The 16,429-nt window shown below is 37.8% G+C and overlaps 1 protein-coding gene across 1 annotated transcript in view; it reads right to left on the minus strand.

Annotated features, from left to right (window-relative positions):
- POU6F2 (POU class 6 homeobox 2) overlaps positions 1 to 10,996 on the minus strand; it is a 492,326-nt gene extending 481,330 nt beyond the window's left edge. The window contains exon 1 of the mRNA XM_061166383.1: positions 10,892 to 10,996. Within this exon, the coding sequence (XP_061022366.1) occupies positions 10,892 to 10,996 (105 nt within the window). The remainder of the gene's footprint in view (positions 1 to 10,891) is intronic.
- Positions 10,997 to 16,429: the final 5,433 nt, after the last annotated feature.

Here is a 16,429-nt window from a genome sequence, read left to right on the forward strand (position 1 = left end):
TTTGAACTTCACTTGAGGGAGTCAGCCACTTTTAAGGCTATAAACGAAGCATGATCATTTCCTTTCCAGGTTACTTGTCCCAGCATCTGAGAGAAGACCAGAGAAGGAGGAAACATATACCCACCCAACTAGGAGCTCCCTATGATCAGTTCAGAGAGTACCTTGACTGTTCTTGTCATAGTCAGCCTACACTTCCATCTCTTACACAGATACAATTTCCTTACTTCACTTCTCATCTTAGTATATGTGAAATGATGTGATTAAAATGAATGACATATCCTAAAAAAGAAACATAACTGTTAACTACTAAATATTTAAATAGCATATATTTTGTCTACTTTACCCAGACCCTAAACTAGTTGATTTCAGGCACTATGTCTGCTTAATTTTGATTCAGCCCTCCTCCTGACTGTATTATTTAACCTACAAATAACGATTGAAGGATTGGTCTGGCAATATGAAATATAGAAAACAGGAATTTAACTGACATTAATTACCATGAATTTCTTCTGGTCTCCTTTTCACTAATCTCGGTATACTAACTGAATCAGGCATTGGAAGCATAGATCTCTGTCAATTAGCTTAATAAATAGCACTGAGGCCCATGAAAGAAAATAAGTTATGCATTTTGTTCAGCTTGGAACAAACAAGAGATTTTTTAGGTTATATCTGAATGAGAACAGTTTCTTTATGTTATTATCTCCTATGCTTTCTTCTTTGTCACTAAAATATATAAGTGATAAATATTTATTCTTGTGGCATAAGCTATCCTTCACTTTTAACATTACACCTCGCCTTCTTTTAGGAGTCACTATTTAAAGTTTTTTTGATAAAGCAAAACCCCTTTTGGAAGATTCTAGAATTTTTTATGTTAAGAGAAATGAAACATATCTGCTAGCTAGTCTCATTACAGAGAGGAAGTTATATTTGAAAAGCCAAGTGCTCATCAAGAGATAACTGGTTACTTATTGTGGTGATCATGTCACAATATGTACAAATATTGAATCCTTATGTTACACCCTGAAAGTAGTGTGAAATGTCAATTATAGATCAATATTTTTAAAAAAGACAACAGATTAAAATTAGGAGGTTGAGATTAAAATACACACATTGCTATACATAAAATAGATAATCAACAAGGACTTACTGTATAGCACAGGGAACTACATTCAATATCTTGTAATAACGTATAATGGAAGAGAATGTAAAAAAGAGTATGTATACACACACACACACATACATATATAAACATATGAATCACTTTGCTGTGAACCTGAAATTAACACAACACTGTAAATCAACTATATTTCAATAATTTTTTTTAATTTAAAGAAGAGAAAACTGTTAAATAGTGTACTCATAAAATGCAATACTATAGAGAACAGTGTAGATCTCCTGGTAGCTATATGGCATGTTAAAATACAATATTAAAATTTAAAAGTAATTTGCAAAACTCTGTACAGTATGGATCTACTTAGCTTGTATAAAGATTTTCTACACTTATACATGAAGAGAAAACTTCTGGAAGAAGATATAAGAAATTACTGATGATGATTATTTCTGAGGAGTTAAATGATGGGGTACTTTATGTTTCACTCTATACTTGCCTGTGCTGAAATTATTTGTCATAAGCATGCATTGACTTTTATAATTTGTTCAATAAAATTTTTTGAAAAGACTTGTAGGCTTCCATTATATAACTTGCCTCAATAATATGCATATAAGAATTGTGTTCATGGAATTCAGGTTTCTTTTGAGAATAAGCCACCTGTTTTGCTTGCTCAGTCCTGCAATAAACCTTTCTCTGGTCCCCAAAAAAAGAATTTCTCTGCAGGTGTTACTCAGATGCTTCACTCTCTGCCTGAACTAGTTGCTTAATTTCTATATGATGAATCATGGCAGAAAGAGAGAAAACAATCCCAGTTGATATATTTTAGTATTTGTAGAAAGCTGATATAAAATAGAACTACACTGCCCAACAAAGAACCCCTGTTTGGGGAAGGAAATAACTACAATAATCATCCTTCTGCAGCATACTGATCAACTATGTATTCAGATTTCTAAGATGATCTTGATCTCTAGAAGTTGCAAAATATTTATCCATTGTCTTGAACAATTTAGTTGAGAGGAGGAATATTTCAAGTAAACATGATGGTCCATAATTTTTTCATGTATTAAAACCGAAAACATAGAGTTAACATATTTTTAGATTTGTTATTTAGTTGCTAAATTGTACCCAACTCTTTTCTAATCCTATGAACTGTAGCCCACCAGGTTCCTCAGTCCATGGGATTTCCCAGGCAATACTAGACTGAGTTGCCATTTCCTTCTCCAGGGAATCTTCCTGACCTGGGGATCAAACCTGCATCTCCTGCATTGGCAGGCAGATTCTTTACGACTGAGCCACCTGGAAAGCCCAGTTTTAGATTATTAGAGGTTAAATCATCAGGTACCCCTACATTGACTAAGAGGTGTGTGTATGTGTTTTCAATAATTAGATTACCTCATTTTCAGTTTTATTCTAAATCCCCTAGTCTCTGGAAATACATACATAGTTTTGTTTTAGGGTTCCCTAGTGGTTCAGTTCATAAAGAAGCCACATGCAACGCAGAAGACCACCTGCAATGCAGGGTTTGATCCCTGGGGTGGGAAGATCCCTTGGAGAAGGAAATGGCAACCCACTCCAGTATTCTTGCCTGAGAAGTCCCATGGACAGAGGAGCCTGGTGGGCTACAGTCTATGAGGTCACAAGAGTTGGACACAACTTACTAACTAAACCACCACCACCACCACCAAATGTTTACAAATGGAAAAAGTTTTCTAAAAAGAAACTTTATTTTCTGAACTAAATATTAACCTTTTGCCAGGAACAAAGTATGACTGTCTTAGATTTGAGCCGTAATGTTATTCAATGTTCCCAGAAACCTTTTGACTGTTACTACAAACACCTTTTATATTAGCAACATTAGAAATACACTAAGAAATGCACCTAAGAATGTGTAAAAACTCCCTCTGTTAAAGAAAGACTTGAAGCAGAGAAAATTAATACAGCAGTGATCTACTTTTCAGATCCTTGAACACCATCTGCTAATATGAGTAGTGAGAAATTTTCAAACGGAGGCTTCTTATATCATAGCCAAATTTCCACAAAATATCTTATTTTCCCAAATTCTGACCTGGGGCATTTCATCCCACAATCATCACTTCTGCCTCCCATTCAACCAGCATCTTGTCAAATCTGGCTGCAAGATTAAGTTTCCTGATTCAGAATTCAATATTGGAACCCTAAGGATATAAGATCCAAGCTGGAACATTCTGTTTTTTGAAAAAAAAAAAAAAAATGGATAAAATTGTTTCAACCCAGAGACCACAGTTTGCCCTGACCATCACGATGAATCATCAGGGCTGACACAGAGTGAAATGAGCCTGATGTTCTTGGCTTTATTCGTGCACACTAAGCAGCATTTTACATTTGTCCCAACTCTCAACCTTTTCTCCAAAAGGTTGAAAGAGCCTTGTTTTCAAGTGTTATTTAAGGTTTATAGAATTAACTATGTCTGTCTGAAGCAAGTTTGCCCTGCCATAGCCTGATAGTAGGTGCCTGGCTCCATGCTCGCCCATGCTGCTCTTCAATTTTGGAGGAATGTAACGGAAGACCTAAGAAATATCCACATTTCTTGACACATATCTTCAATATCCATTAGGGCTTCTGGTACCCATGCCTCTGCTTTGGTACAATATTTGCCTCTCACTCTTAACAATGAAGTCTTTCATAAAAAAAAAAAAAATCTATGTATAAATTCTGCACTGAAAACAAAGTTTTCTCTAAAGACGCAGTTTGTTCTTTTAAAGACAAGTCTACCGGAATTCTTCTGATCAAGGCTAAAAGCACCATGTAATAGATATTTCTTTTTTTTTTTTAAGTATATATGTTTTTTAGGTGTTAGAAATAGATGTTTTCTTCTTAAAATAACTTCTGATTAATCATGAAAAGTCAAAGTTGTAAAATATGCAGTCAACATCATATTAACCACCAGAAACGTGTATATTATTAATAAGGTTGCTATTTCACAGCACCCAGGCAGTCATTAAAAAATCTTGTAAAAAGCTCCAGAAAAAAGTGTTTCTTAATTTTAAAATTATTTTTCCAGCACTGTGAAGCTAATTTTTTTCCTTTTGGCTTTGTTTTAAAATGTTACAGGTCTTGTTCTAAAATACTGCTTTACTATGTATTTACGTGATCTGCTATTGCTAGATGAAATGAAAGAAGCTTATGAAATACCTCACCAAAAAATTAAGTACAGAAGCAAGTGTGTTGGTGAGTTTTCTGCTAGCGTTCTGCTTTGTTTTGCTTCAGGTCTTGTCTCTCTTTCCAGTGCCCTTTGCTGCCTGGGCAGCCCACAAGGATTCACTTTTCACTTATTACTCATCTGACTGACTCTGGGTTACAGTGGAAAAGAGAAGAAAAGCTGATGGAAAAATGACACTGAAGAAAGAGAGCAAAATAACAGAGCATTGCATTTAAGTAACTATGTCCTTTTCATTCAAGGTGTCCAGACATTGATTTGCATCTCTGACCTTTAGGAGGCTGGAGCTAGAAATTGTAGGAGTATCTCTTCCCACTGGAATAATCTACCCCTTGCAGGTGTACTGAAATTAGGTGATATTTAGAATATTCTGTTGATCCTCAGTTTTCTTTCTTATTCTCTGGTTAAAAAAAATGCTGCCAAGGGAATAAGGTTACAATTCATCTAGAATCAGTACCAAGTATCAACAGCTAACCTCTCTCTTTGGAAGAAAGAGTCCTTCATATCATGGGGGTTTTAAAGCTAGTGATAAGACAAAAAACTATTTTCCAAAACCAGCCATCTTGAAAAAGAAAGTGCTTTTAAAAATTTAGGGAATTGTCTTTAATATAGTAATCAGAGATGTTTTCAGTCATTTTTCTACTACTTACATATAATGGTTTTATATTTAAAAGAAGTGGAAACCTTGAAATAACAATAATATGGCCATTTACAGATGTGCTAAAGAAAATAATACAAGCATAGGGTAACCCATGAAAGAATTTATCAAATAATAGTCAATTTCCACCATAATTGGCTCACATTGTATAACTAGGAAGAACAAGAAAGTAATAGCTAGAAAGGAAAATGAATCTTACCAAAATGTAATGACAATTTCTCACAACCTCTTCTATAAATTTGATTACAATTTTGGACCAGCTCAAGATATGATGGATCAACAGAATAAATGACATGTGATCCCAGAACCAAGCTTCACCTGGTAATTTACTTTATTAGAAACACACTTCACTTACCAAAAAAAAAGAAAAGAAGGAAGGAAGGGAGTAAAGAAGAATATAAAAGCATGCTTGAAAATATCTTTAGAGCAACTATTATTTCCCAAGTAAAACTTTGGTTACAAAACACAAATTTATTTAAAAGTTTTATAAGTTGGATTTTCTTTCAGTGTTCAAATTCAGATCATTACTCACCTTTTTGCACACTGTTTCTTCAGGTCTGATCCTTTCAAATTTGCATTTTATTTCCCAACTTAATTTTCTACTCAATCAAGCATTTAAAAAAGTAAGAGTTTATATGAAACCATAATGCAACTGAAAAGTGGAGTTTTCAATATTTATGAACATGTTAGTTAAACTGTAATTTTAGTAAACAATGAAGTTGAAAAGAGAAAGATGCTTCAAACTGTTGGACTAAATGCAGTTTACCTAGCAAAAATGGTCAAGGAAAGAATACCTTCTTTCAATGACCTACAGAACAAGTACTATAGATTTTATACACAGGAAATATATTGCATTCAAATTTTCTTTCATAAGCATTCATGTTTGACATGTTTCAACAACCTCTCTACATATTCTCGAGATATGAATCCAAAAGCTTTCAATTCTTAAGCACTAAAATATATAAATAATACCTGAATAGTATATAGAGAAAGTTTCACTAAATCTTAAAAATAGAAAATAAAATTTAGTTTCAAAACCAGATTTCATGTGTTTCTTGTTCAGTATTATTGTTAACATTATTGTATAGTATTATTACTATACTGACAAGTTTTAGTTTAAGGGATAAAATTGGCTTTGCAATTTAAACTACTGCTCAAGCAACACAGTGAACTTCAATTTTAAAATATTTTAAAGAAAACAAAAATTGAGTTCATCTGCTAGAATATAAAAAGCTAACATCAACTTTTGTCTAAGTGGAATATCACATGAAGCATTTAAGGCTAGTTAGAAATACACAGTACAAATTCAGTTTTGTTGAGATCCCCACTTATAAAAAGCATACCAGCACCACTCTGTATTCAGAAAGAAGAATCTTTAATTAATTTGCATTTTTTCTAATAGACTACTTTCCTGGAGGAGGAAATGACAACCTACTTCAGTCTTCTTGCCGGGAGAATCCCATGGACAGAGGAGCCTGGCAGGCTACAGGCCACAAGGTTGCAAAGAGTTGACAGAACTGAAGCAGCTTAGTGATAGACTATTTACCTATAAGTACTCTGAAAAAAGTATCCTTAATTAAACCCAAATGATAATAATTACATATCTTCAAAATATGTAAATTTGTTAAAGTGAATATATCAGTTTCCCAAAAAATAGGCATTCATACCTACAAAAAATGACTTCTTAAATGTATATGAGAGTTATGTGTGGCACCCATAAGACAGGGTTAGGTTAGCCTCCAAGTTTAATTTTTATAGAAGGGGCATGGAAAGCAGTCTCCACGGACTAAGAACAATCTGCATTCATGTTATTTATTTACAGGGTCCTCTCTCCCTAGGCCACCTCCAATTCACATCAGCTTGAGTATGTTCCAGGTAAGCATACTGTTCTTTAAGCATCATTAAAATACTTCTGGAAACAAGGGAGGGTATAAACAAACCCACTACAAAATTGTTTTGATACGACAACATCAAAATATTTGTGTGTCTGGAAACTTCATAAGAAAAAAACACACGCTGAAATACCGTTAGGCCAGAAGTACCCAGGTGGCCACACTCACTCCCCGTCCGAGCTCTTAGCACACTCACTGACCGCGGTCTCAGACAACGGCATTCACTTTCTAACGTGCCACTTCCAAACACTATAAATCATCCAAATCTACCTTGGGGAGAAAAAGACCCATTTTACTGGTAAGGAAAACCGCAAAAGCTTTCAATATGCTGTTAAATATGGTTTTTCCACTCTTCTCTGCATACTTCAGCCATGTGCACTGGGAGTGCACACAGGAGCCCCGTCATCCTGCTGTCTCTGCCATTCCCAGCAAACTCTTAGATCTGCCTGATACATATTTTTATCTAATTTGCCTCATCTGTTGTTTTTATTAACAACTAATTTAATAGCCTCAGTCCTGTAATATTTGCAGAAGTCAGTCTATAGAAACACAGCCAAGCCTGGATCTTCAGGCCTACACATCAAGATGGCAGGCTAGCCAAGGGTCCTCTGGGGAGAGCGGTGCCAGAAGAGGATTAGACACCATGACCCATCTGCATAAGATAAGAAAAAAAAGAAAGAAGAAAAACCAAGAGGTCTGTAATACTGATAAACTAATCTGTCACTCACAAGATCAGGTCTGCAAAAAAGATGCAGTAAACATTGAATGGGCATGAGGTGGAAATGTGTCTTCATTTTTAAATGCTATTCAAACTCATGGTTCAGAACCTGCTTAACTGTTTAGTCTAAATTGATTTGAAAATCATCTAAAGGTAAAATCCATCCTATGCTTCCAAGATTTAATAAGCTTGCTAGAGATAACTATCAAAAATCCCGCTTGATTTCCCAAAAACTGTATGAATGAACCAAGTTTCTTGATCTCAAGATACTAGGCAGAGAGTTTGTTCTTAGGTACTAGACTGCTGGCTTGGGGATGTAAGGCCCTGGAGGGAAGGCACGTAGGAACAATATCTCTTCCATGTAGCCCTTGGCACTCCCCAGAGCTGGATCTTGACCAGCAACACAGAGAAGTCTCCTCATCCCCTCCAGTGGAAGCATTTAGATATGTGATCCCAGAGACGAATGAAAAAACCTGAAGAACTGTTTCATGGGAATCTTTCTGAAAGGAAAATATCATTGAAAACGAGTGATTTACTTCTCCAACTCAAAGCCATGTAGGAACAGAACTCAGACCAGAAGGAAAAATAAAAGGACAAAAAGAATTCTTATTTCAGTATGTATTTGAGAAGGAACACTCACAAACATTTGTATCATCAACTGAGACTGATTCACACCTGGTGAGTAGGGAAAAGATGATATTGAAATCAAAAGCAGAAAAATAACCCATCTCTTTCTGATTATGAGTGACTGAAAAGCAAGGAAAATTGTTTTCACATTCTTGTCCTTAATGTTAGAAGTAGTGGTTTGAGTCAGTAGTATTATCTGTGCTACAACAATTAAAAGGAAATAATTTCAAATCTGGATATCATCTTTCTTTTTATAGCTATAGATATGGGTTCAATTAGGTTTTCTGACTTTTGTGATATGCATATGGGGCAGGATGCTATCTTTCTTTTCTTTTGAATATTACTGTTTCAGTTTCCAAAAAATAGTGTTTCAGTTTCTGAACTAAAAATGCACAAAACCATTTCTAATACAGAAAATTTTACAACCTTCAGAATAATTGCTTTTATAATTTACTAGTCTGACATAAGTATCTGAGTTTTTATAAAATAATTTATGAGAAATGAAATCCTCAGAAAAAAATTGGCTACTTTGATGCAACTGTTTAGTAGGTATCCATAACAAATAATTAACATATATAGTTTTTGGACACACGTAACAGCCTTTAAAAATCATTTGAGGTACACACACAAAATCCAGAGTGCTGTAGTAATAACAACTAATATGAAATCCTGACAAATTAGAAGTTTAAGTCTGCTATCTGTAAAGTATATGCCATTTCCTATTTTTCAGTATGTTCTTGAACCTTTTAAAAATATATACATCAACAATTAATTCTGATAAACAATATCGAATAACAAATTAGAAGTATCTCTTCTGTTTGTTTTAACAAAGCTTTCTTTTCCCAACTAAGGGAAATATATACAAAAGGAAATGTTTCATATTTGGTACTGAAACAGTAATTTTGCACAGTATTAAGACCATACTATGATCTACAGAAGTGAGAACATGCTTGCCAACCAACAAAAGTTTTATTTAGCAAGACAAGACAGTTATCAGAGCTTAAGTTTTATTTCTACATGAAATGGTTATCTATTTTAACAAGTACGTATTTATTTCCACATGGCACCATTACTTTAGCTATATTTCACATACCTGCTTGCTCATCAGTGAACACTGAAATGGGTATTAACAGTATATAAAATCAGTCTTTACATATTTTTTTTCTGACAAATATATGCCCAGAGACTTCACTCTATTTATGTCTGTATAACAAAAACCAACTGGAAAGTTTTAAAAAATACTGTTCTGTTCAAGCAGTTATCTACAGCTTTTAAAATAGTGTGAACCTGTGGAAACATGGCATTATATATCTGACATTTTCCTTGTAAAATGCATTATGAAGCATGCTGGTATTAATAAACCATGTGCTTTCAGACCTCTAAAGGGCTTTGCTATAATTCTGTTGAAAACACAGTAAGATGGTATATTTCTTTCCATGCTATTAACACACAGCAAACAAATTTTAGGTCATCACCTCACCAGCCTGTCTTGATTGGAAAGTGTGCAAAAATTAAAAAAGGAAAAAAGAAAAAACTTTCAGGAGTTCATAAATATTCGTAACCATATTCTGATTTATGAGTTAACAGCTCCTAAGTAAGCAGAGACAAAACTCGGAAAAATTTTGGTCAAAAATACATTACAAAAAAACCCAGAAAGCAACCACATATATTCCCTTTTTCCTCACCCCACCCCCATCACAGTCAGAAAAATCACCCTTCTTTTGCAGCTGGGCACTCTCATCCCTCTCGTCCCTCCCGTTATTGGAAGGCAAATGAAAATACAATGACCCTTTCCTCTTCTGATTTACCTCAGGACGCAAACATTTACACACAAACAGAAACTACCGATCTCACAGAAAACACCAGAACAGAAAACAGCAAGACTCACTGACCCATTTGGAAGACAAAGACGACAGAACGGGAAAGCTCTAAAAATCAGCTTGTGAGGCCTCTGAGAGATATTCTTCTGGCATTTCATCACAGCAGCCCCAGACCAGTTCACCTCCCTGGATACAGGGAGGAGGCACTAAATAGAGCTGTTTATTAAAGCTGTTGTGTGGATTGCATTAGGAGGCGCGGGCAGACCACCTGGACCTTTCAGACTGTGGCAGTGTTTAATTTGCAGCTTGCCCCTCTGCAGCGGCCAAGACCACTACATACATCTCCCAGGCTCGATCACACACTATCTGGGTTGGGAGTAAAGGCACGTGCATTTATGTATTTATATTTTCCATACAGCTAGGGAGACAGAGCAAGAAAGAGCGACAGAAGACAGTCCAAATCAAAATATTTAACAGAAAATTGTTAGCTACTACCGAGAAAACATACTACTTTATTCTCTTCTCACACTTTCTTTCAGAGATCACTATCTCTCAACAGAAAATAAATTCTAAAATATATATTGTTTTAAACATTCAGGCCAACTGATAAATTCAATTTGTTCTCTGCCTTTTTTTTTTTTTTTGGTGGTTGTATTAGTTTGGGTTTGTAAGCACCACATTGAAGTTTGAAGCTGAGCTCTCCTGGCTAGATTTTAATGGGTGCCTTTTCCCTTTCGCACTTTCAGCGCTACGCTGGCAGGTAGCTGAAGATACAGATAGAAAGATGGTACTGTAAATATGAATTATGTGAATCATATGGTGAGATCCTTGTGGAAAAAAGGGGAGTTGAGAAATGGCTGACTCCATACCTGACCAATTACAGCTTGCATGGTCCCCGTGTCCTGCTGGGCTGAGAGATCGCAATCCATCATATGTTGTCTTTGAAAAGGAGAATGGGGGTTTCTGGCATGCATCTGTCAATCAACTTCTGCACTCACAACCATCACCAAAAGCAGGGGGGGGGGGGGGGGGAGTCAAGCTGCTCCACCAAATAGGATGAAACTGTCATGTGACCTCCGGCAGACACACTCACACATTCACTACCTCCATAGAGCGTAAGAATTTTCTGTAGATATGAAATGACATTGACAAATATCCAATACCAAGTAAATAAAGTGAGACAAACAGCTATTCACCAAACACAAAACATTGGCTGTAATCTTCTACTAAAGGTTTAACAAACCTAAGAGGATTTTTTTTTAATGCTCTGGAAACCTATGTTTAAAACAAAAACAAAATTAACTATTTCATGTGCTAATTGAGACTTTGATATCTATGCTACCATACGATTTTTTTTTCAATAATTCATTACCCTATATCTCTTAACTTATCTCTAAATGGTTTTATCTTCAGAGTCTCAAAATGGTCTTTTGATACTATTCAGTAATCTCTACAGTTTTATATAATGTCACCTTTATGGAAAAGTGTGGGTTGTTAACCATTAAATAACACAGATGCCTTGCTATTTGTTGATTAGAAATGCATATACACCATCACCAGTGTAAACTGTGATGACCATGCATATAAAGTATCCAAAGTGTGTAGATAGTAGCTGTTCATCCTTAAAAGGTTAGGAAATTATTTACTTGCAACTCATCTAAACTGATAAAACATACAACGTAGTGAGAAATATTTCAACTTATTTTCATTTAAGCCATTTGATTCCACACACCCTAGGATAAGATTATTGATGTATTATGAGACAGCTATTTTAAGAGCAACCTAGAAGTTATTTAACCCTTTCAGGATTAAGATCAGAACCTGATTTTCAAGACAATCTGACAGATACTGCAAAACTGATCTTTGAAAATCCAAAACCATAAATGGTATCCATTGATTTGGTGGCTTTGTGGAGTTAACGTTTGCATTTGGCCACTTTCTAAACTTAAGTTCATTAGTTGGTGTACTCTAACTTTTCAAAACAAATTTACAGGAATACTTTGTATTATTAAAATAGGTATATTTTTTCAAGGTTCAAATCTAACGTTAAGCTTGAAAGGTAGAAGAGTCTTGAGAAATGTTTAACAACAGAATACATATTATTATGTATATTATAGCATTGTAATTGTATCATTGCTTGAAAATTAAATAAAATGAACTTCAAGTAAGAAGAGAGAAAAAACCAACTTGCAACATATTTAAAGAAAGCTTTAGGAGGAAAGAACTAAGGATTGAAATTTCATGGACTTCTAATTAAGAGTTGCCCCACAAAATAAAGATTTACATACACACACACACACACCCCCTTAAATGTGCATCCCCAAAGGAAAAAGAAACTGCACCCACTGGGTAGCCCTCCTAGGAACTGACGACAAGGAAGGTCCTCCTAGACAAGATTAAAATGCACAGAGCGCGCTTGACACCCTTCTCTGCCCGCGGAGACACGGACACACCCGGGTATTTGTGCAGCCACCCCAGATCCGACGCCGCTCGCGCGCGGGTCGCCACCTCCGGCCGCGCAGGGGAGGCGGGGACAGCGCCCCCCAACCCCCGCGCCCGGAAATCAGGGCCGGGGGCGCCGTGAGACCCGCGAGGGCTGCGCCAAACTTGCCCAAAGCCTGCGGGCTCGCAGAAGCTAGGTGGGGTGCGGCCGCTCCGGGCGTCGCCTTCCTGGGACAGGAGGACACAGACACGCCGACAGGCAAACAGGGAGCGCGGCGGCACCGGGAAAGTTGCGGAGAACCGGCTGAGCCAAGTGGGGGATGGGCCGCCGTCCCCACCTCTGCAGCGCAGCCGGGGTCCTCTCGTGGCCACCTCCCGGCAGGCTCAACCTTCCCCTGGGATGGAAACTTCCTGGACAGTTTGGCTGGGTTTGGGGTGGGGGACAGGCTACTGAGGCCAAAGACACCCTTTGAAGCTCCAGGTTGGCGCAGAGACAATTGTTTGCTTAACGCAGCGGTTATTTAGGGACCTTCCGACCTGTGTTAATTACCGTAATTCCTCTCCGTCGCGGAGGAAGCTCTGAGCCAGGCAGATACTTGACATTGTGTTCACTAAGGCCTCAACAACTCAGTGAGATAGGGACAGTCATTCCCATTTTACAGATGAGCACAAAAAGACATAGCTCCTCAAGATTAACAGGGACATGATTTACACCTGCGCCGAATCCAAAGAAGGAGCTTTTCACATGAAACCAGAGAGTAGGGTAACCGGTTACCGTATGTACAGTACAGGCTCATTCAACAAATATTTATGGAACCTGTGCAGTGTGCCACGTGCTCTTTAGTGCTGGAGATAAGGCAAAACGTAGTTCCTCAGGGCTCTCACATTCTAGTGTTAGTACAGAAACTTGTCAAATAATCACAGGAATTTTAAATTATTCTGAGAGTGATGGAAGAGGGCAAAACCGTACTAGCAAAACGTGTATCAAAAAGATTGACCTAGTCGTGGGTGTGTAGGTTGAGCAAAGGGGAATTAAGCAATTAACTTGAAATAAACTAAAGTTGAAAAAAATCTCAGAGAAAGCGAGAAAGGGCATGATGAAACATTCTCTGCAGAAGAAATGTGCAAAAGGTGATGGAGGATTGTAGCTTATTGGAGGAGCTTTAAGCAGGCTTTCTACCTTGATTGGATCGCAGAGTGGAAGGGAAAGGAAGACTGGAAGCGAAGAACAGAAGCACTTAGGGTCTCAGGTATGGAAGATTCTTTACCTGAGCCAGGAGCACTGTGAAGGCACTGAGAATATTTTAGCAATGTCTCACACTTTAATTTTGAAAGATGTCTCTGGCAATAGTGTGGAAAGTTAGAGCTGGGGCTGGGATAATAAAAGTGGATTTGGTGAGACTAGTTAGTTATAGGGCGGTGGTGCTGGTGTTGCAGGGAACTACATGATTTCAAGATGAGAGGTAAAATTCACAGAACTTGATGACTGACTGATGGTGGAACTTGAAGGAACAAGAGATGTCTTATTGCACAAAATGTACATTGGGTGATGCCATTTGCTGAGCTAGGGAATCAGAAGGAAAAGCAGGTTGGAGAAGGACGGTAAGGATTATACTTCTAGTTTTAAGTTTTTGATTTTTTTGTTTTGTTTTGTTTTTTCTGGCTGTGCCATGAAGCATGTGGGTCTTAGTTCCTGGAGCAGGGATTGAACCTGTGCCCCCTGCATTGGGAGTGTGGAGTCCTAACCATTTGACCACAAGGGAAGTTCCCTGGATCATAATTTTAGTTTGAGATTTATTTTCACTACAATCTTCAGGTTAAGAATGATTATCCCCCTTTTTCTGATGAAAAGTCTAGGGAGTTGAGAGATGAAGCTACTTGACCATGGTCAGGCAGCAGAAGGGAAGGTTCATCTGGGGAAAATCCAGGTTCTTGACACCTGCATTAGACTGCTTTGGAATGAATTGGTGGGTCTGGGTTGCCCAGCAGATTAAAATTGTCCTACCAGGAAACCAAGGTAAAATTGATAACTAGAACTGTTCTTAGGAGTCCCCACAATGACTAGTCTCCAGATGACATGAAAGGCATCTTTGGTGTAAAAGATTGGTTGAGATGCTAGACCTTGCCCAAATAAAAACCAGAGGACAGAGCTTCAGGCCTAGCATGACAAGAAAAGAAGAATATAAAAATAAAAAGTTAGTTTTGAGTTATTCAATTAAAAGCTTCTGTTAATGTTTAGTCACTAAGTCCTGTCCAACTCTTTTTTGACCCCAAGGACTGTAGTTCACCAGGCTCCTCTGTACATGGGATATCCCAGGCAAAAATACTGGAGTGGGTTTTCATTTCCTTCTCCAAGGATCCTCCTGACCCAGGAATCAAACCTGTGTCCCCTGCATTGCAGGCAGATTCTTTGCCACTGAGCCACCTGGGAAGCCCCAACAGCTTCTATTTAGCATCAACAGTAAGATCTCCTGGTAGGTCCTTGAAAAGGTCAGTTTTCATTCCAATCCCAAAGAAAGGCAATGCCAAGAATGTTCAAATTACTGCACAATTGCAGTCGTCTCACACACTAACAAAGTAATGCTCAAAATTCTCCAAGCCAGGCTTCAACAGTACGTGAACCAAGAACTTCCAGATGTTCAAGCTGGATTTAGAAAAGGTGGAGGAACCAGAGATCAAATTGTCAACATCCACTGGATCATAGAAAAAGCAAGATAATCCCGGAAAAACATCCACTTCGGCTTCATTGACTATGCTAAAGCCTTTGACTGTGTGAATCACAACAAACTGGAAAATTCTTAAAGAGATGAGAGTACCAGAGCAGCTTACCTGTCTCCTGAGAAATCTGTATGCAGGTCAAGAGGTAACAGAACGAGACATGGAACAACAGACTGGTTCTAAATTGGGAAATGAGTACATCAAGGCTGTATATTGTCACCCTGCTTATTTTAACTTATACGCAGAGTACAAAATGCCAGCCTGGGTGAAGCACAAGCTAGAATCAAGATTGCTGGGAGGAATATCAATAACCTCAGAGAGGGCTCCACTCATAGCTAAGTAGGTTAAGAATCTACCTGGAATGCAGGAGAGCTGGGTTTGATTCCTTGGTTGGGACGATCCCCTGGAGAAGGAAATGGCAACCCACTCCAGTATTCTTGCCAGGAGAACCCCATAGATAGGAGGGCCTGGCAGGCTACAGTCCATGGGGTCGCAATCGTTGGACACGACTTAGCGACTAAACCACCACCAGCACCACATGCAGATGACACCACCCTTATGGCAGAAAGCAAAGAGAAACTGGGGAAACTCTTGATGAAAGTGAAAGAGGAGAGTGAGAAAGCTAGCTTAAAACTCAACATTCAAAAACTAAAATCATGGCATCCAGTCCCATCACTTCATGGAAAATAGATGGGGAAACAATGGAAACAGTAACAGACTTTATTTTTTTGGGCTCCAAAATCACCACAAATGGTGACTGCAGCCATGAAATTAAAAGATGCTTGCTCCTTGGAAGAAAAGCTATGACCAACCTAGACAACATGTTAAAAAGCACAGACATTACTTTGCCAACAAAAGTCCAACTTGTCATAGCTATGGTTTTTCCAGTAGTCATGTATGGATGTCAGAGTTGGACCATAAAGAAAGCTGAGCACTGAAGAATTGATGCTTTTGAACTGTGGTGTTGGAGAAGACTCTAGAGAGTCCCTTGGACTGCAATGAGATCAAACCAGTCAATCTTAAAGGAAATCAGTCCTGAATATTCATTGGAAGGACTGATGCTGAAGCTCCAATACTTTGGCCACCTGATGCAAAGAACTGATTCACTGGAAAAGACCCTCCCTGATGCTGGGAAAGATTGAAGGCAAGAGGAGAAGGGGATGTCAGAGGATGAGATGGTTGGATGGCATCACCAACTTGATGGACATGAGTTTGAACAAGCTCAGGGAGTTGGTGATGGACAGGGA

Source organism: Dama dama, chromosome 18 (assembly GCF_033118175.1).
Source record: "Dama dama isolate Ldn47 chromosome 18, ASM3311817v1, whole genome shotgun sequence".
Taxonomy (NCBI): Eukaryota; Metazoa; Chordata; class Mammalia; order Artiodactyla; family Cervidae; genus Dama; species Dama dama.